Source organism: Eretmochelys imbricata, chromosome 8 (genome assembly GCF_965152235.1).
Source record: "Eretmochelys imbricata isolate rEreImb1 chromosome 8, rEreImb1.hap1, whole genome shotgun sequence".
Lineage (NCBI taxonomy): Eukaryota > Metazoa > Chordata > Testudines > Cheloniidae > Eretmochelys > Eretmochelys imbricata.
In genome coordinates, this window is record NC_135579.1 from 91,465,812 (window position 1) to 91,481,722 (window position 15,911).

The window sequence follows — 15,911 nt, forward strand, 5'->3', positions numbered from 1 at the left end:
GGTGGTGGGCACCGCCACCCCGCTTCTGGCAATGGACACCAAGACCTTCTTAGGAGGGTGGCCCTAAACCTGAATCTCCAGGCAGAGGAAGTCACGGAAGAGTCAGACCTGATGGTTGACATCCTTGCCCCAGAGGGTCCATCTACAGTGGCCTTGCCTCTAATAAGAACGATCCAGAACACTACTAAGGTGCTCTGGCAGACTCTGGCAGACAACAGCAGAATCTTACCTTAAGTGACTTCTTCTAGCACCTATTCAAAATAATCTTTGCCTTTGCTGGCAAACACCCTAGTCCTAATTGGGACAAATTATTCTTCTTTTTCCTAAAGTTTATTGGTAAACTCCTTTGACTATTGACAGTTTAACATATGAATTACTGTAGGCCTTAAAACTTAAGAGATGGATCAGAAATGCTGTTCACATAAGGGCTTAAATTTTGTCCAGTGTAATTATCTTGTTATTGTAAAAGCCAGAACTAAGCAATTTTAGTTAACATTTATCCCTTGAGGAAAGATCAAAGAAGCAGGATGTGTTTGTGCCATACTATTGGAGAGAGAGTAATGCCAGAGCTATAGAAGCTCTCAAACACATAATCTGATCTATTCATCTCAGACAAAATTAATGCATATCATTTTATGTTTTTATTTCATACATCTATGTACACACACTATCAAGCCAATGCTTTAGTTTTCCCATATTTCAGTGAGCTCTCAGTACAAATTAGTCTGTTAAGGTAATAAGATCAATTCTTAATCCACCCAAACACATATGCAAATTAGAAGGCTTTTAAAATACAAAATACTTTATTACACTGCATACAGATCAGCAATCTGAATTGCTTTCTTTCTCCCACAAATACATCTGGTATACCTACAATATCACACATATTTACACTTTGTCCACTTAACACCTATGTAAAACAGATGCAGGTTTGCTCATTCAAATCTTTATGACCAGGAATCAGTTAATACTTGCAATATAAAGAATCTTAGTATGCATCACATCCACTGTTAAGTTAAACTTTAAGATGTGGTACCACTCCTTCCAATCCACTAAATGAGTTAACAAGACCTCGTTAGTTTTTGTACTTTGAACACCACAGCAAAGATATTTTTGGGGGGGGAGGAGAAGGTCATCAATAAGCTATAGCTGTTACTTTGTGCCCTGTACTGATGCCCCAAAGACTAGATATGAAATATTGCTTCCAGTGTTACAAAAATACACAACCTCTGATGAGTTTTACTAGTTAATATAAATTTACTCCAGAATGTGAATACAAATAACTTTATTTTTTTTAAAAAAAAGCTAATAATACACAAGTCAGGTGTGACAGAACTAGTTATTTAAAAGCCACGACTGTATTTTTGGACATCTTTTAAGAATCTATACAGATTTGTATTCCTAGAAGGTGACATCACTAGTCCGCAGCACAGAAGTTATAGTAGGAGTTAAAGTTCTATGACATGGTTTGTTAATTCAAATTGTGCTGTTTACACAGAATTGTAAGATCTATAATAATATCATCCAGTAGCTTCAAAAGACAAACAGCTGTTACATCAAGGTAATCTTGATGCAAAAAGCACATCAACAGATGTATGCAAATCTGTAATATTTACAAAATACAGTATCACTCTACAATTTTCTTATAAAACAAAAGGTAAGGAGTTGATGTAGATGACGATGTAGGGGAGAGAGAGTTCAGAAAGTCCTTTTCCTCTGTAACCTTCACTTCAGAATCATCAAAAAGCAACCACTTTCCCTCATATTCCTTCAAGCTTTGTAACACATACAAAGCTTTGTTTTCTAGTCCACTGAAAGCTATACCATTTTGATCACCATTTTCAGTACTTTTATCAAACTCCAAGATCCCATTAGTACTGGTAGACTCAAAATTTTTATTTTCAGTTAGTGTATTAACAACCTTATCAGGGTTAGTTGCTTTGTTGTTGTACAAGTCACAGTCAGACTTACTTTTTTGTCCTCCGAGAAGTCCAACAGCTTCCATATTCTTTTTGCTCAAAGTTTTACTTGACTGTGCATTTCCATTGACTCTAAAAGAGACTTCACCATCATCATAATCTTCAGCAACAGCTCTTGCTTCCTCCTCATTCAGTGGTTCCGGCTTAATCACTTCATACATCTGGTCAGTGATGAAATTGCCCTTGTCTAATTCTAAACTATTAAGATCTGTAATTTTGACAGAGGCAGTGTAGTGTCCACTGCTAATTGTAATGCCACTGTGCATTACTACTGCAAATAATCCATAGGTATCATTAGTAGACTTTGTGCTCCATTCTTCTAGTGACAATTTAAGAGGTGTCAATAAGGGAGTATTTATCTTTGACAGTCCACCATAACAATCAAACCTTTGAAAGAAAAATGGTAAAGTTAGATTACTGCGTCATTTCACATTTTTCTTTGTGTGACCTACAAATGATGGGGGGGGGAAGTTTCTAGCCTTTTTCTGCTACTCCAATGTATAGACACTTAAACAACAACAGAAAACTTTTCTGCTTGTTTTATAACTTATAAATAATAGGAATGTCAATTCTGGTCTTCCCCAGTATCACTAAAAAAATTATTGGGGGACTCAAAGGATGTGTATTAACACACAACTTAACTAGAAGGGTGAAACTGAATCTTTAACCAAGATTTCCTCTCTCTAAAATGTTAATTATTGGCACTAACTAGATGTTAACTAAAAATCCAAAATTTTAAACAGTGATTAAAAATCCCTTCTCCTCTCAATTGCTCAGCTTTCACTCTTGTTGTCCTATTTTTTTCTTCCAGCCAGATTAGAAAGGAGCTGACTTTCTCATGTATAAACTAGAAAGGCTCTCAATGGGTGTGACCTAAGACAGTGTTTTGGCTCACTGTCTTTGGCAGTTCTTGTTTGTTTTGCAGGTGTCTTTTGTTCTTCCAAGCTTAGTGATTTCGATATTGTATTGCTGTTCCACGTTAAAATGCTGAAACCAAAAAGTGGAACCTTAGAATAAACTTTCCAGACAGTTTCAGCTGCATCCCTGACTCCAGTATTAAGTTTGATCTCTGTTCTTACTTCCTTGCACTTTGTCTGACGATACCTTTGCAGAAAGCATTCAAGATCGTTCAAAGGGAAAATGAGGAGACTGGATTCAGTTCAAAATAGCATCACTTGCCTGGATGGAAGTGTGAATATTTTTGAGTGAGGATCTGAAGATCACCAGGACAGAAGAAAAAAAAGATACGACATTTGGAAAATGTCTATGTAACCTGGAAATTGCTAACTAAATCCTCAAGGAAGACAAAGTGTTGTTTAAGCTTATAAACAAACTGAGGATCAAAAATATTGAGGGTCCCTGTGACAAAAACCCCCTTTAGTTTTATTTTTGAATTGCTTGCAGAAGGATCAGAAATGTATGGGGTCTTCCGTCTGACTCAGAATATTAATTAAAACAAAGACATGCCTAAAATTAGTTTGCATATCAAGGAATACGTACAAGAATGCAAGGTAAACATTTTACAACTCGAATGGACTACTGAAGAGGAGGCAATAAAGCAGAAGACTGAGGTACCTTCATTAGAATTCTGCTCTAATTCCATCAATTAGGCTTTTTCATTTTGTGATTGGATTTTCATTTCTACAGCTCCAGAAAGCTAAAGATTCCTACAACACTCATGGGCACTTGGGAGAAATTCATTATTTAGGAGCTCAGAAGATTACCAGACAAAATTTTGTAACATAACCCTTTGAAAATGTGGTTATTTTACAAACAGACATTTATATTGGCTATAAATATATGTACATAAAGTTGCTATCAGTAACTGTTTACAGTGTATCCTATCACCACTCATTTGTCAATTCATGTTTTGTGCTACTCCTAGCACTTTCCACCTGCAGATTCCCTAAGCACTTTATAAACATTTAATTAAGTTTCAAAATACATCTTGAATGAAAGTATTATCCCCATTTTATAGATCAGGACTAAAGCCCTAAGAAATTAAGTGACTTGTTCAAGGTCACACAGGAAGCTTCTAACAGATTTTTGGAACAGAATATATCTCCTGATTCCCAGGCCTCATGCTTCAACTTCTAAAACACCCTAAATCAGTAAGTGAAGTTGTAACATTGGGTAATTTCATTTAATATCTTGAATTCTGATTCCGTGCAGTATTGAGTGGCAGGAACATGTTCTGGGACTGAAGTAAAGTGGTGGAATATTGAGACAATAAGCAGTTTGTCCGTTTACTGCTTCCTGAGGAAATGATGCAGGTGGCAGGAAAGTAATCACTTGTAATTTATAATACTGGGAGGGCTGGAAAGCCAGATCAAATCTGCATATGTTGTTTCAACATATGAAAAACTGTAAGTGAGCTCAGTAATGCTATATCATTAAATTTCCAATTTAGTGGTTGGATGATGATTACAACAAATAACCTTAATACATTTCACAATATAATGAAAATGTATTCAGATGTGGCCTTCTGTCACCTTAAGGTTATTTCTCTACAGAGATCTGAATAGTGCTATTGTGACTTGCTCAAGCGCTTTTCCAATTTACTCCCAAAACAATTGTATTAAGTATGTTGCTGTAGCCAATTCTCAGATGTGTACTGTTATTGTACTATTCATATTCATTTCTATTTGCTAGAATATTTTTATTCACATTCATAAATTTGGAAGAAAAAGTAGATATTGAAATTAGGCACGGTAACCTTTTCAGCAAAATAAAGATTTACATAGTATAAGAGCGTATTGCCAATGCTCAGTTCAGGTATGGACATAAATGGGACTTATAGTAACTGAATTAATTTAGTTGAGTTTTTTAAAAGTCAAAGACATAGTCAAATTACTATGGTCCAAATTTGGTATACCTTAAAAATACGTTTTGAACTTGGGAGGCTAATCTCCAATATTTTCTTTCTAAAATGTCTTCTACTCCCTCAGTGACAAAATCTCTACCATCTACAGTTGCCAAATCCAGTTTTATGCTCTGTAGCTTTAACTACCTATCCTGAAATAGTTAACTTATCCCTATCCCCATAGTTGATATTAGCAAGTAAACAAGTTTTACTCTACCCCCCCCCCCCCAAAATTCAAGCTCCATTAGGAACAGAAGAAAAACAATAATGTTGGCATGAGACATTGAGAATATTTTCGCCAGCTTTCACAAGGGTATTACAAAACTTGGTAATCTAAACACTGAGAAAATTGTTTTGTGGCTTGCTAAAATATGAAGAGCCTGTGCTAAACAGCTAAATAATAAACTACTTGTATTCCTGTTTTCACAAGGGATTTTTCAAAGTTAAATTCAGGCTACAAACAAGTTTTGTTATTTAAACTTTTGCATCTGTTTTGGCAAGGTTTCTATTCCAGCAGCACTGTTTCTTAATATAGTTTATCTGCAATACTCACTCTAAACCATTAGCAGCAAAGCACTTCAAGTGAACGGTTATAACTTCAGGCATTTTATCAAATAAAAGACTGCGTTCTGCTTCTGTGTAATGACGGCAGTTTTCACAGAAATATTTATCCTCTCCCACAATCCTCTCTACTGATGCAAACTGTGAAATTGCCCATTTTAGGGTCTTCATTTCTGTTTTTGGCTCTGGAGAAACTACAAAAGAGAATTATTACAGATAGTTATTTACATTTCCAATATATACCACAAGAATTTTAAAACAGAGCTATAAAAGTTAAGACACTTGCAAGAACTAGTATTAAAGTTAAGAATATTAAAAATGCACCAAATAGACTGAAAACCAAGATAAGCAAATCATCTCTGCTCACTGAATTTCAGGAAGTGCAAAAATGAGAGATACTACCCAGGATGTAGATTAACTCAGATTGAAAAACAGTTGGTGTGCTGCTGTGTTTCAGATTTAAACAAAAGGTCTTCAAAGGCTGAGATAAGACAAGTGCACAACTCCCACTGACTTCCCTAGGAATTGTGCACACGTATCTAAGAGCAGAATTTGGCCCATTTTTAAAAGGTAGGTAGGTTTCCAAAATAACTAGCGAGTTCTCTTCCCTGTCATGTCTGGCTTGCACTCACAGCTTTTAAACCAGATTTAAAATATATATATATATATATTAAAAAGCTTCACTGCCAACATCTGCAGTGGTAGTAACTTTTAAATCTTTAAAAAAGAAAACTTAATTGGAATTAGGTTTAGTCTATTTTAATTCAACATTAATATTTTCATCTTTCCCCACCTAATGTAATAGGAAGTCAGGAATAGTAAAATCTCCCCCAAATTACATCATTGGGAGTTAAAACAACCTTTTCTTTACTACCCTGAATTTAGAAGTTTTTAAAATCAGTTTTTACAACTTTGAAATAAATTTTAGTGTGTTAATATATACGTGCATCAGTTTTGGAAAATTCACATAAAACAAATATGAATCATCGATACTTGTGAAGTAGCCTTAGGGACACCATACAAGAAACACCAATATAATTTGAGAGAGAAAATACACAAAAATATAAAATGCATAGTATCTTGGTGACACTCTAAAGGAACAATGACAATTTACATTTTCAAACTGAAACTTAAAAAAAGTTTGAGCATGCTTCATGCAGTATATATCCTGTTTTTTTCTCAAAGGGTTAGATATGGGGTTTTCTACTTCCTTGCTCCTTAAAAGGATTTTTTACAACAAGGGAGAAAGGGTAGGCCCACGATCATCATTATCAAACTGATCAATTGTGAGAAAGGAACTAAAATTGACTATATACACCAAGTTGTTAGATGCACAAAACAAGCTGGAAAAAAATATTTCCCTAACATTTTACTCTGAGGGGTTAGTTATAACTACATTAGGCAAAAAAAAAAAATCCAGATAGAAATGCTCTTTCAAGTTGATAGTGTCCATTCAAATGAATAAAAGGATTGCAAGCACCTGCGTCATATCAGGAGAGTGAATTTAAAATAACTTTTTTAATGCTTTTTGGATCCATCCATGTTATCAAGGCTATGGTTTCCAATTCTAAAGAAAATCATAAGATATTGACATGGCCAGGACCAAAAGCATTTTCTAGTAACATTATAAACACCAAGGGCACCCCAAAGCTATAAATGTATGAATCAGATATGTATATTGTGACCCTTTACTGTTACTTACTTTCAGAACTCTCTTCTGCTTTAGAAAGTTCATCTTCTTGTACTGGGACACTGATGTCCTGAAAGTCTTCTCTTCTTTCAGTAAAACATTCACACTCCAAACATCGTGTTCTCAATACCAACTGACCCTGGAACAGTTTCTCCACTAATTCAAAAACAGCTAACTCTGAACCTAGAAAAAGTTAAATAGATTATGTTTATATTAACAATAAAGTTCTTATTCAGAGTAGTACATTAAGGACAGTTATTGGTACTATTCTTCCTGAACTGGCATTAAGCACAACAGACTTGGTCTCAGTTTTAGATATTCACATTCCTTCATTTGTATTATAATATTTAACAGACCATAAAAACCAGCACATGACGACTGTATATTGAATAAAGCATATGAAAAAAAATCTTGATCTTGAAATACTCAAATTTTATTTTAAGGTTAGATTCTAGATTTATCCTTTATTGAAAATGTCTCATCTTGGATAATTTGTTTTGTATCATTCATGGATTGTGTATATGTTGGCATTAACCTTCATGATAAATAATTCTCTTGTGCGGAACAAACACTTGTGGACTTTTCAAGTTCACAACCCACATTCTACATTATAAATTAGCAAGAGGTAATACAAGTATAAACTTGGCATTCTTCTAAGGTTTTTACATTGCATTACTACAATGAGCCTTATTTTCTGTTCATGCTTTAATTTCTAATTATTATTCTATGTCTTAAATACATCTGTATGTCAGGTATTTTTTTTTATATAAAAAAAAAATCTAGGATTACATTGGGTGTAGAAATTTTCCATTTAAGAAAAAATAGATTTCAAATCCTCACTATGGTATTTGAGCACCAACTTCCCCGATGTAGTGGTTTCTTAGTCCTACTGTGTTTACATTAAGCCCACACTTTTACTAACCTTCTTGTAGTGGTTTTTCAGTTCCTTTTTCACCAGCACTTTCCACAGGGGATGCAAGTTCACAGTATTCTTTTATATTACCATTTTCACACTTTACAGATGCCTTTTCAATCTCCCAGGCATCAGTTTCTTTCATCTGCTCTTTGGATCCCAAGTTGTTTGCTAGCTTTCCGACACTACAGAATTTAGACAGAATGCTGGGTTGTTTGCCTGAAGACTTAAACCAATTTAATTTAAGTCGTGATTTCTTCTGTGTTGGCTTTGCAATCTCATTTTCAATAGAATACTTATCAATGGCTTCCGTAGGATTTTCTAGTTTCTCCACTGTTGCTTTCCTCTTTGATCTGGTCTGTCTCTGATTTTCCTCTACTGCATTATGCTCCTTGGATACTTTAGATTTTTTCTTTGCATTCCCACTCTCAGTGTCACTTTTCCTTTTCCCAATTCCTTTGGATAGTTTGTCTTCAGAACCCTCTGCAGTGTGACTGCTTGTTGCATAGTCATTTTCCTCAACAGGGCTGTTAATGCCATTGCTTTCAGTATTTTGATTAGACTTCTCCAAGTGAGCTACAGGCTCTTCCACTGGCATATTTTTCAATTCTTCCTTCTTCAATATCTGACACGTTTCCTGGATGTTACCAAGAATACACTGCAATACTTCCTGGGCATCATGTTGCAGATATCCTTCATACATAGGGTTAAGTTCTCTATAAAGAAAAAGGGAAGTGTTATATAGTTTTGAAATGATACATCTGGAGACTACCACTTGATCAGTTATTGTGTTACAATGGAACTCCTACACAGATTTTATATTTTTAATTTACATCTGGCAGTGAGAGAGTCCACAGACTGGGGTGGAAGCACAAGAAGAGTCAAAGAGGAAGGATCTGATTGTTTCAGGAACGAATACAAAATTGTGTAGCACTTCTGTGTTAATCGTAAAAGGATGAAAATATTGGAACATAAGACTACATTTTCCAATAGACATTAAGAAACTAATACTAAAGGATTGATACAGATGTATTAGTTTGTAAAACACTTATGTTCTCAACTGAAAGACTATATATAAATACAGACACAACCTCACAATATTCATGTGCAATACATGTTTCTGGACATTTTACAGATGAGAAAGCTGAGGCCAAAGAAGTGAATTGACTTGACCAATGTCATAATTTGGAGGCAGTCTGGCATAGAACCCACATGTGCTAACTCCTTGTGTCCCCTCTCTTATTTTCTAGACACTGCCTTTCTGTGATAGAACAATACCACAAGATCAATGTCCAGGTGTATTATCAATAAACATCAGTTTACCTCAATTATTTAATAATGCCCATCCCCATTAAGTGCTACAATTGACAAAAAGCAGAGCAGTTTTAAGAACTACTTCGGCACTGGATTAAGAATAAAAAAATAGACGTTCACCACTGCAGACTATTTACTAAGTAGCTAACTATAATATGATTTGAGATTCAAAATTAGGGATGTTTGGATAAAAAGTCCAGGCCTGAAGAGAAGGTCCATGTACCACAGGTAGCCATGGAAAGGAGGCTAGGGGCAGACATTTCACAGACTGAATCCTGCAAGGTGCTGAGCACTCTAGCCAGCAAAGCACTTAAGCACATACTTAAATTAAAGCATTTGTGTAGTCCTAGTGACAAACGTATTTAAATGCTTTGCTGGATCTGGGCCAAAGTACTCAGAACCTTACAGGATCAAGGCCTGTAATCTTAGCTCTAAACTTTGATACGACAAGAGATAGCTGAAACAGTAGATGCACAAATTTTATCTTGGGCCACCTTCCCACAGTAAAATTGACTGGGATTATATCAGTTTCATTATGTGGCTGCTAGAGAATTCTACTGAGCAGCAGAACTGATGCAATCCCCTGCATGGAATGTGGAAAAAAAACACATTTCCTACGCTGGTGTATCAAATTTAAGAACATCAACCCCCAACTTTTTCTTAAAATTGTAATACACAAATTATAATCAGCTCAAATTTCAGTGAAAATTCTGACATTTCATTTAAGATTATTTATACCTAAGTGTGTTTAGTAGCCTTCTTGGCTGAGTAGCAAGTTCATCTGTATATTTTTCTGGATTTAATAGAAAGCTGGCCTGAAGCTGTTCCACTGAAAGAATCAAGGAATGCAAACTGAAGATTAGTTCATAACTTGCCAAAGGATCTTCTTTACAACTTCCCTGTAATCATAAAAGAAAAGACAATCGTTGAGCTTTTGCCTCTGAATACAACAGTTGAAGGTTTTTAACCCTGCCTCCTTCATCCCTTTTCTGTCAGTCATTGACAGCATTTCTATCAGTTAAAGGGATGGAAGCAGGTGCTTCTTGAAACATTAAATATATTGCTTCTTTGCCTGTAGAAAGTGAATATGAAGATGAACAGATTCCACCGGATATTCTAGCCCCAAAATAACTCTAGGGCGGGGGTCGGCCTGGGTCCTGCTGCCACTCTGAGGTTAGCCGCTGCAGCTGCGGAAGTCACGGAGGTCCCAGAAAGTCACGGAATCTGACTTCCGTGACCTCCGTGAAAGACTTGCAGTCTTACTTATAAACCTTCCAGAAATAACTTTGAAGAGCACTGTTATAAGTTGTAAATGAGTCAAAAATTATCCCACTATAATAAAGGTAAATTTTCTTCAACAGGAAGTTAAAGAAAGCTCTTTACTGTGTGCTCCTACATATACCAAGATATGACACTTTAATTTATGCTGCTTTTACTTGCATAATTACAGCTAAAGAAAGATCAATGATACATATAAAATTTACCTTGTCTGACTTTTGTTCTCCTTCATCCTTTAACATTTCTCTCTTCTTTGAAATAATGTTAAATAAGTGTTTCACTCCAGTTTTAAAGCCAGGGCAAAAATATAACACCTAGCAGCAGCAGTATAAAACAAGAAAAAAAAAAAAAAAAAAACTGTAAAGTTAGCAAAAGTTGTACATGAAACTAAAGTTAAAACTAATATTAAAGTCCATGCACATAGGCCAAGATCTGCTTCTGCATCTCCTAGGTTGTTACACAGCACGCAAGGATGCAGAAACCTTGATGGTCCAGACTTTGCAAATATAGGTAGAGTACAATATATGAAAATGTGTTAAAAACTTAAGCACAAAGGTAAAGAAGTTCTACCTAGGTACTTATGTGGTTCTAATCACTGTGGCATTTGAGGAAATGGAGGTCATAAACACCGTAATACCTCAAACATTAATGAATTTATCCTCCCAAAGTCCTTGTGAGATAATTCTTTCCTATCTCCACTTTACAGGTAAGGAATTGAGGAAGAAAGATTAGGTGCTTAATCCAACATCCACTGGAAGTCTGTTGCAGATCAGGGAACCTTGTCTACCAAATTTCAGCCCAACAATTTAACCATGAGACCATCCTTCAAAAGTTAAACTTCTCCCTGCTACTCAACACTCATTATACAGTACAGTGAGAGTAAATACTGCTGATATTCAGGAATGCATAGCTGTAGTGAAAAGCTTACTTTTGAATTCCCCGACTATTTATATAGTTATCTCCACTAACTAAAATTAAGGTGGAAATTTGAAAAAGTCTCACTAATAATACTTAAAATGCCAAAGGGAGTCAGATGTCCAACTCCCAGTGATTTTAAAGCTTCAAAATTTAATAAGAATTGGGCAACTGACTCCCTTAGGCACTTGAAAATTCCACCCAAATGGTTAAAGGGATAGAAGATAAGTCAGTTAACATGAATGACTGAAAAGTAAACTAAACAGTTGTTTCATTTTCATCACTTATACTGTTTATTTTTTCACTTTACTACACTTTTTAAACTTGTGTAGAGAAGTGACTAGTCATCGGTTTTTCTTTCTAGTTTCCTGCACTAGTACAAAGATAGAGTTTCCAACATTGCAGGGGAGTGCTTCAGTTTTAAGAGATTTAAATTAGTTATTTTTTTAAATTTCATAAATTGGAAAACAAGTAATAAAATTGAGAGTTTCAACTACTTGATAGCATCCCTTAGAATATTCCAACTATTAGTATTGGATGGAACTTTGCTTTATTAAATTAAAGGGCAATCTGCATCCCTCTGCAGAATACAAAGCGATTTACACCACCAAGTTCTGCCTCCACTCGTGCACCCAACTTGGCACAATGACGCAAAACGAGGAAAGTGGTGTGGTCAGAGAACAAGTCTGGTCAACTCATGCCCAATCCTGGAAGCAAACCTTTAGGGCAACACAGTAATTTCTTTATAAAACAATTACTCCTGCACGTGAGCAGGAGTAGATATAGATACATGTGCACCATTGGCTGCCTTGAGTGTGTGGTATCTCCCTTCAGTCCCATTTTTACCCAATACTTCGTCAAACTAGGAGTCTAAAATGCTTGTATAAAATGTTTAACAACAACAACACAAATATCTTTTCCAATCCCCAAAATATGAATTTACCTGAAGTATGCTGTTAAGGTAACAAGTATTGCCAAGATTGTTCAAGCCCACAAAAGGCAGCATATTGTCTTTTTTCTCACAACTGATGGGTGAAGAAGGCTGTGCTGCAGGAACAACCTGATCACTATTAAACAGAGAAGAGAGTATGTAATAGAAAGCAAGGCTTTTTTTTTTTAAAAATATCTTAGAACACATGCATATACATCTCCTTGACCTTTTGAAGTGTTTGTCCTTCACATTATTAACTTCTTACAAAACATATTTTAACACTTAGGGCTGGATTTTTAAAGGGAGTTGGGTGCCTAAATACCTTTAAAAATCTGGCCCTTACACTACTATATAAAATTAATCTTTGTATACTGTCAACAGATCATAGATGGTACCAAAACTACCAGTTTTTGAAACTCGTGCTACGCTGTATGCGCAAAGATGGAACCACTCAACAGAAACAGTATTTTCTAGGAATTTATGCAAAAAGATTTGCAATAAGCACACAGATATTCCAGGAATAGTACAATACCCACGTGTAGGGCCCTACCAAATTTACAGCCATGAAAAACGCATCATGGGCCGTGAAATCTGATGTTTTGTGTACTTTTACTCTATACTATACAGATTTCACATGGTACACCAGCGTTTCTCAAATTGAAGGTCCTGACCTAAAGCACGTTGGGGAGGGTGGGGGGGTTGCAAGATTATTGTGGTGGGGGTCACAGAATTGCCACCGTTACTTCTGCGCTTCCTTCAGAGCAGGGTGGCAGGGCGCCCAGCTCTGAAGGCAGCACCCTACCAGCAACAGCACAGAAGTAGGGTGGCAATACCATACCATGTCATTCTTACTTCCACGCTGCTGCTGGCAGCACTGCCTTCAGAGCTGGGCTCCCAGCCAGCAGCTGCTGCTCTCCGCCTGCCAGGCTCTGAAGGCACTACCACCACCAGCAGCAGTGCAGGAGTAAGGGTGATACTACCAAGAACCCCTACAGTAACCTTGCAAACCCTGCCCACCACAGCCCCCTTTTGGGTCAGGACCCCTACAGTTACAATACCATGAAATTTCAGATTTAAATAACTGAAATCATGAAAATTATTTTTAAAATCCTCTGACTGTGAAATTGAACAAAATGGACCGTGAATTTGGTAGGACACCTACGTATGTGCTACACCTGGTCAGGCAGTTTTTTCTGAAGTCCTTCAAACAAATATGGAAAAAATCCTACAAGTTCTTCTATAACGGTTGAGTTTTCATAGACTTAGTTACTGCAGCACTAAGTGAAAAATGCCACAGTGTATACTTTCCATTCTAACCCTTCCCCATCCCATCACCAAAAGCTTATCGTCACAGAAATTCCTGCACACAAACCCAAGGGCAAGACTCAGTCCATTATGCAATGAAGCAACCAAAAGCTAATGTAGAAGCATTAGACTGATAACACATTCCACTGGTGTAACAGAACAAACGCATTAAATGGTCATCAGTGCAGTTGTAATTTTACTTTTCCCATCTAACCCTCTTCATTAGCTGGTATGAAGTGAGTTGGAAGCCTCATTCTGGAATTGAGGACACTGGTGAAATGCAATGCAAGAAAGCTAGTACTGGAACTGCCAATGCTTGTACAAGTACTAGAAATAGGACTTTAAAATCCAGAACCTTGCCCAGGCTCACTTAAATCTCATTTTGAAAAACAGGTTTGTTGTTTGCAAATTCTTTAAAGCCAGAATATCAATTTGTTTAAAATAATTTGGTACGTAAATCTGAATAAGTATCCTTTGTTAGCTTAGTATATTGATCACATTCTCCACAAGTTAAAAAGACATTCTACAGGCAAGGTTAACATCCATAATAAGTGTAAACTCAGTCACCTCTCATTTTCTTAAATTAGGTTTCAAGTACCAAAATCAGTTCAGTTAGATGAAACCGACTCAAGCATTCCATTATAATATGCTTTGTGACATTTACTCTCTATTGGAGCAGTACAGTAAGCATAACAGTTTAGTTTTCAAGAGCCAGGTTGATAAGACATCCATTTATTAAGATGGTTTTTACTCCCACTTGTCCATTATTAAACAAACTATTTCTGATATAAAATAAAAATACTTATTAGAACGTTTAGCATTGACCTAGGTTATAATCAGAAAATCTTCTCTTACATACATTTCTGAGCCTCTGTATTCTGGACTCTTTTGTTCATTTTCTTGTGAATCTGTAAAATCCAGTGCTCTTTTAGTTTCCTTTTTTTGGAAAAGCTTCAGGGAAAGCCTGTTTTTCTTTGACGGGCTACCTCTCAAAAGCCCAGTAGCGTCAGTTGGTAATACACCTGGCATTTTTTCCTCACTCACAAATAATAATGGGGACGGGGAATAAGATCACCCTAGACAGAAAGCTGCAGTCGGTAGTAACACCTGTCAAATACATAATGTTACATTTACTTTTATTATGGGAAGCGACCATGCATGCAGTAAAAGTTCATGACTGTACTTTCTAGTGGCCCGCGTGGCTCAGAGGACTGGGCAAGAGCCGTTCCACCTTCAGCGCTCCGAATCTAGGCAGGGGTTGGAAATGACCAAAGCCAGGTCGTCTCTCCTGGCTGTGTCCAGGGGCCTGCCTGGAAGGGGCTACGCTGACGTTTCAGTGTCGTGTAGAAGATCGGGCCCACCTCACAGCAGACACGGTCTACACCGCCTGGTGCCCGTGCGGCATTTCCAGCAGGGAGGCCAAGGGACGAATGGGCTGGAGCCTGCCTGACCCGCTCTCGAGAGCAGGGCTGTTGTTGGGGGTTCAGTGGCGGGGAAGCCCGCCCAGCGACAGCACCTTCTGCGAGCACTAACAACCCGAGCCTGCAGCGGGGTTCGGCCCCGACGCGGGAAAGCGGCCGCTGCCCCGCGCCACAGGGCCCCTGGCGCACCCAGCGAGCGAGACTAAAGCAGACTAAGCCCTTTATTCCAGCCATGCCCCCTCCCCTCGAGGAGAGTGACCCCGGGGAGGAATTACAGGCTCCCCAGGCACATCTTGAGGCGGGCGGGGAAACCCCCAAACTCCACCGGCCCCAAGGTGAGTGGAGGCGCCCTCTCCCCCTCCCCCGCTCCTGACCCGCAAGGGACGGGGTGAGTCCCCTGACTCCTGGGGGGAGGGTCCCTGCCGGCGCCGCGTCTCCTCACCCGCTACATCTTCGCTTGGCCCCGGTGCCGCCGGGAGGGGGCATGCTCTCCCAGAATCACCCTCCCTGGTTGCTATGGCGACTACAGGGCGCCCCAGTCCCGCGCTCCCCACAACGGGAAAGTTGGCGGGTTTTCCCTAGCCCCAGGACCCGACACCTGCCCCCTCGCGCCAGGGCGTGTGCGGCCTTCCAGAGCAAACGCCAGCAGAGAAATCCCTCCAGGACCCGCGGGACTGAAAGGGTAGCATCGGCTAACAGAGCGTCGGCTCCTCACAAAAATCTAGTAGGCGCGCTGGGCCG

At 38.0% G+C, this 15,911-nt stretch overlaps 1 protein-coding gene across 1 annotated transcript; it reads right to left on the minus strand.

Moving 5' to 3' along the window:
* Window positions 1-1,270: 1,270 nt before the first annotated feature.
* On the minus strand, window positions 1,271-15,767 carry USP1 (ubiquitin specific peptidase 1). Its single transcript, XM_077823575.1, has 9 exons — window positions 15,613-15,767; window positions 14,609-14,856; window positions 12,457-12,580; window positions 10,805-10,912; window positions 10,059-10,219; window positions 8,016-8,722; window positions 7,106-7,276; window positions 5,396-5,597; window positions 1,271-2,366 (listed from the first exon to the last, which is right to left on the minus strand). The coding sequence occupies exons 2-9, from the start codon at window positions 14,776-14,778 to the stop codon at window positions 1,628-1,630; spliced, it is 2,382 nt and encodes a 793-aa protein (XP_077679701.1). The 5' UTR covers window positions 14,779-14,856; window positions 15,613-15,767; the 3' UTR covers window positions 1,271-1,627.
* Window positions 15,768-15,911: the final 144 nt, after the last annotated feature.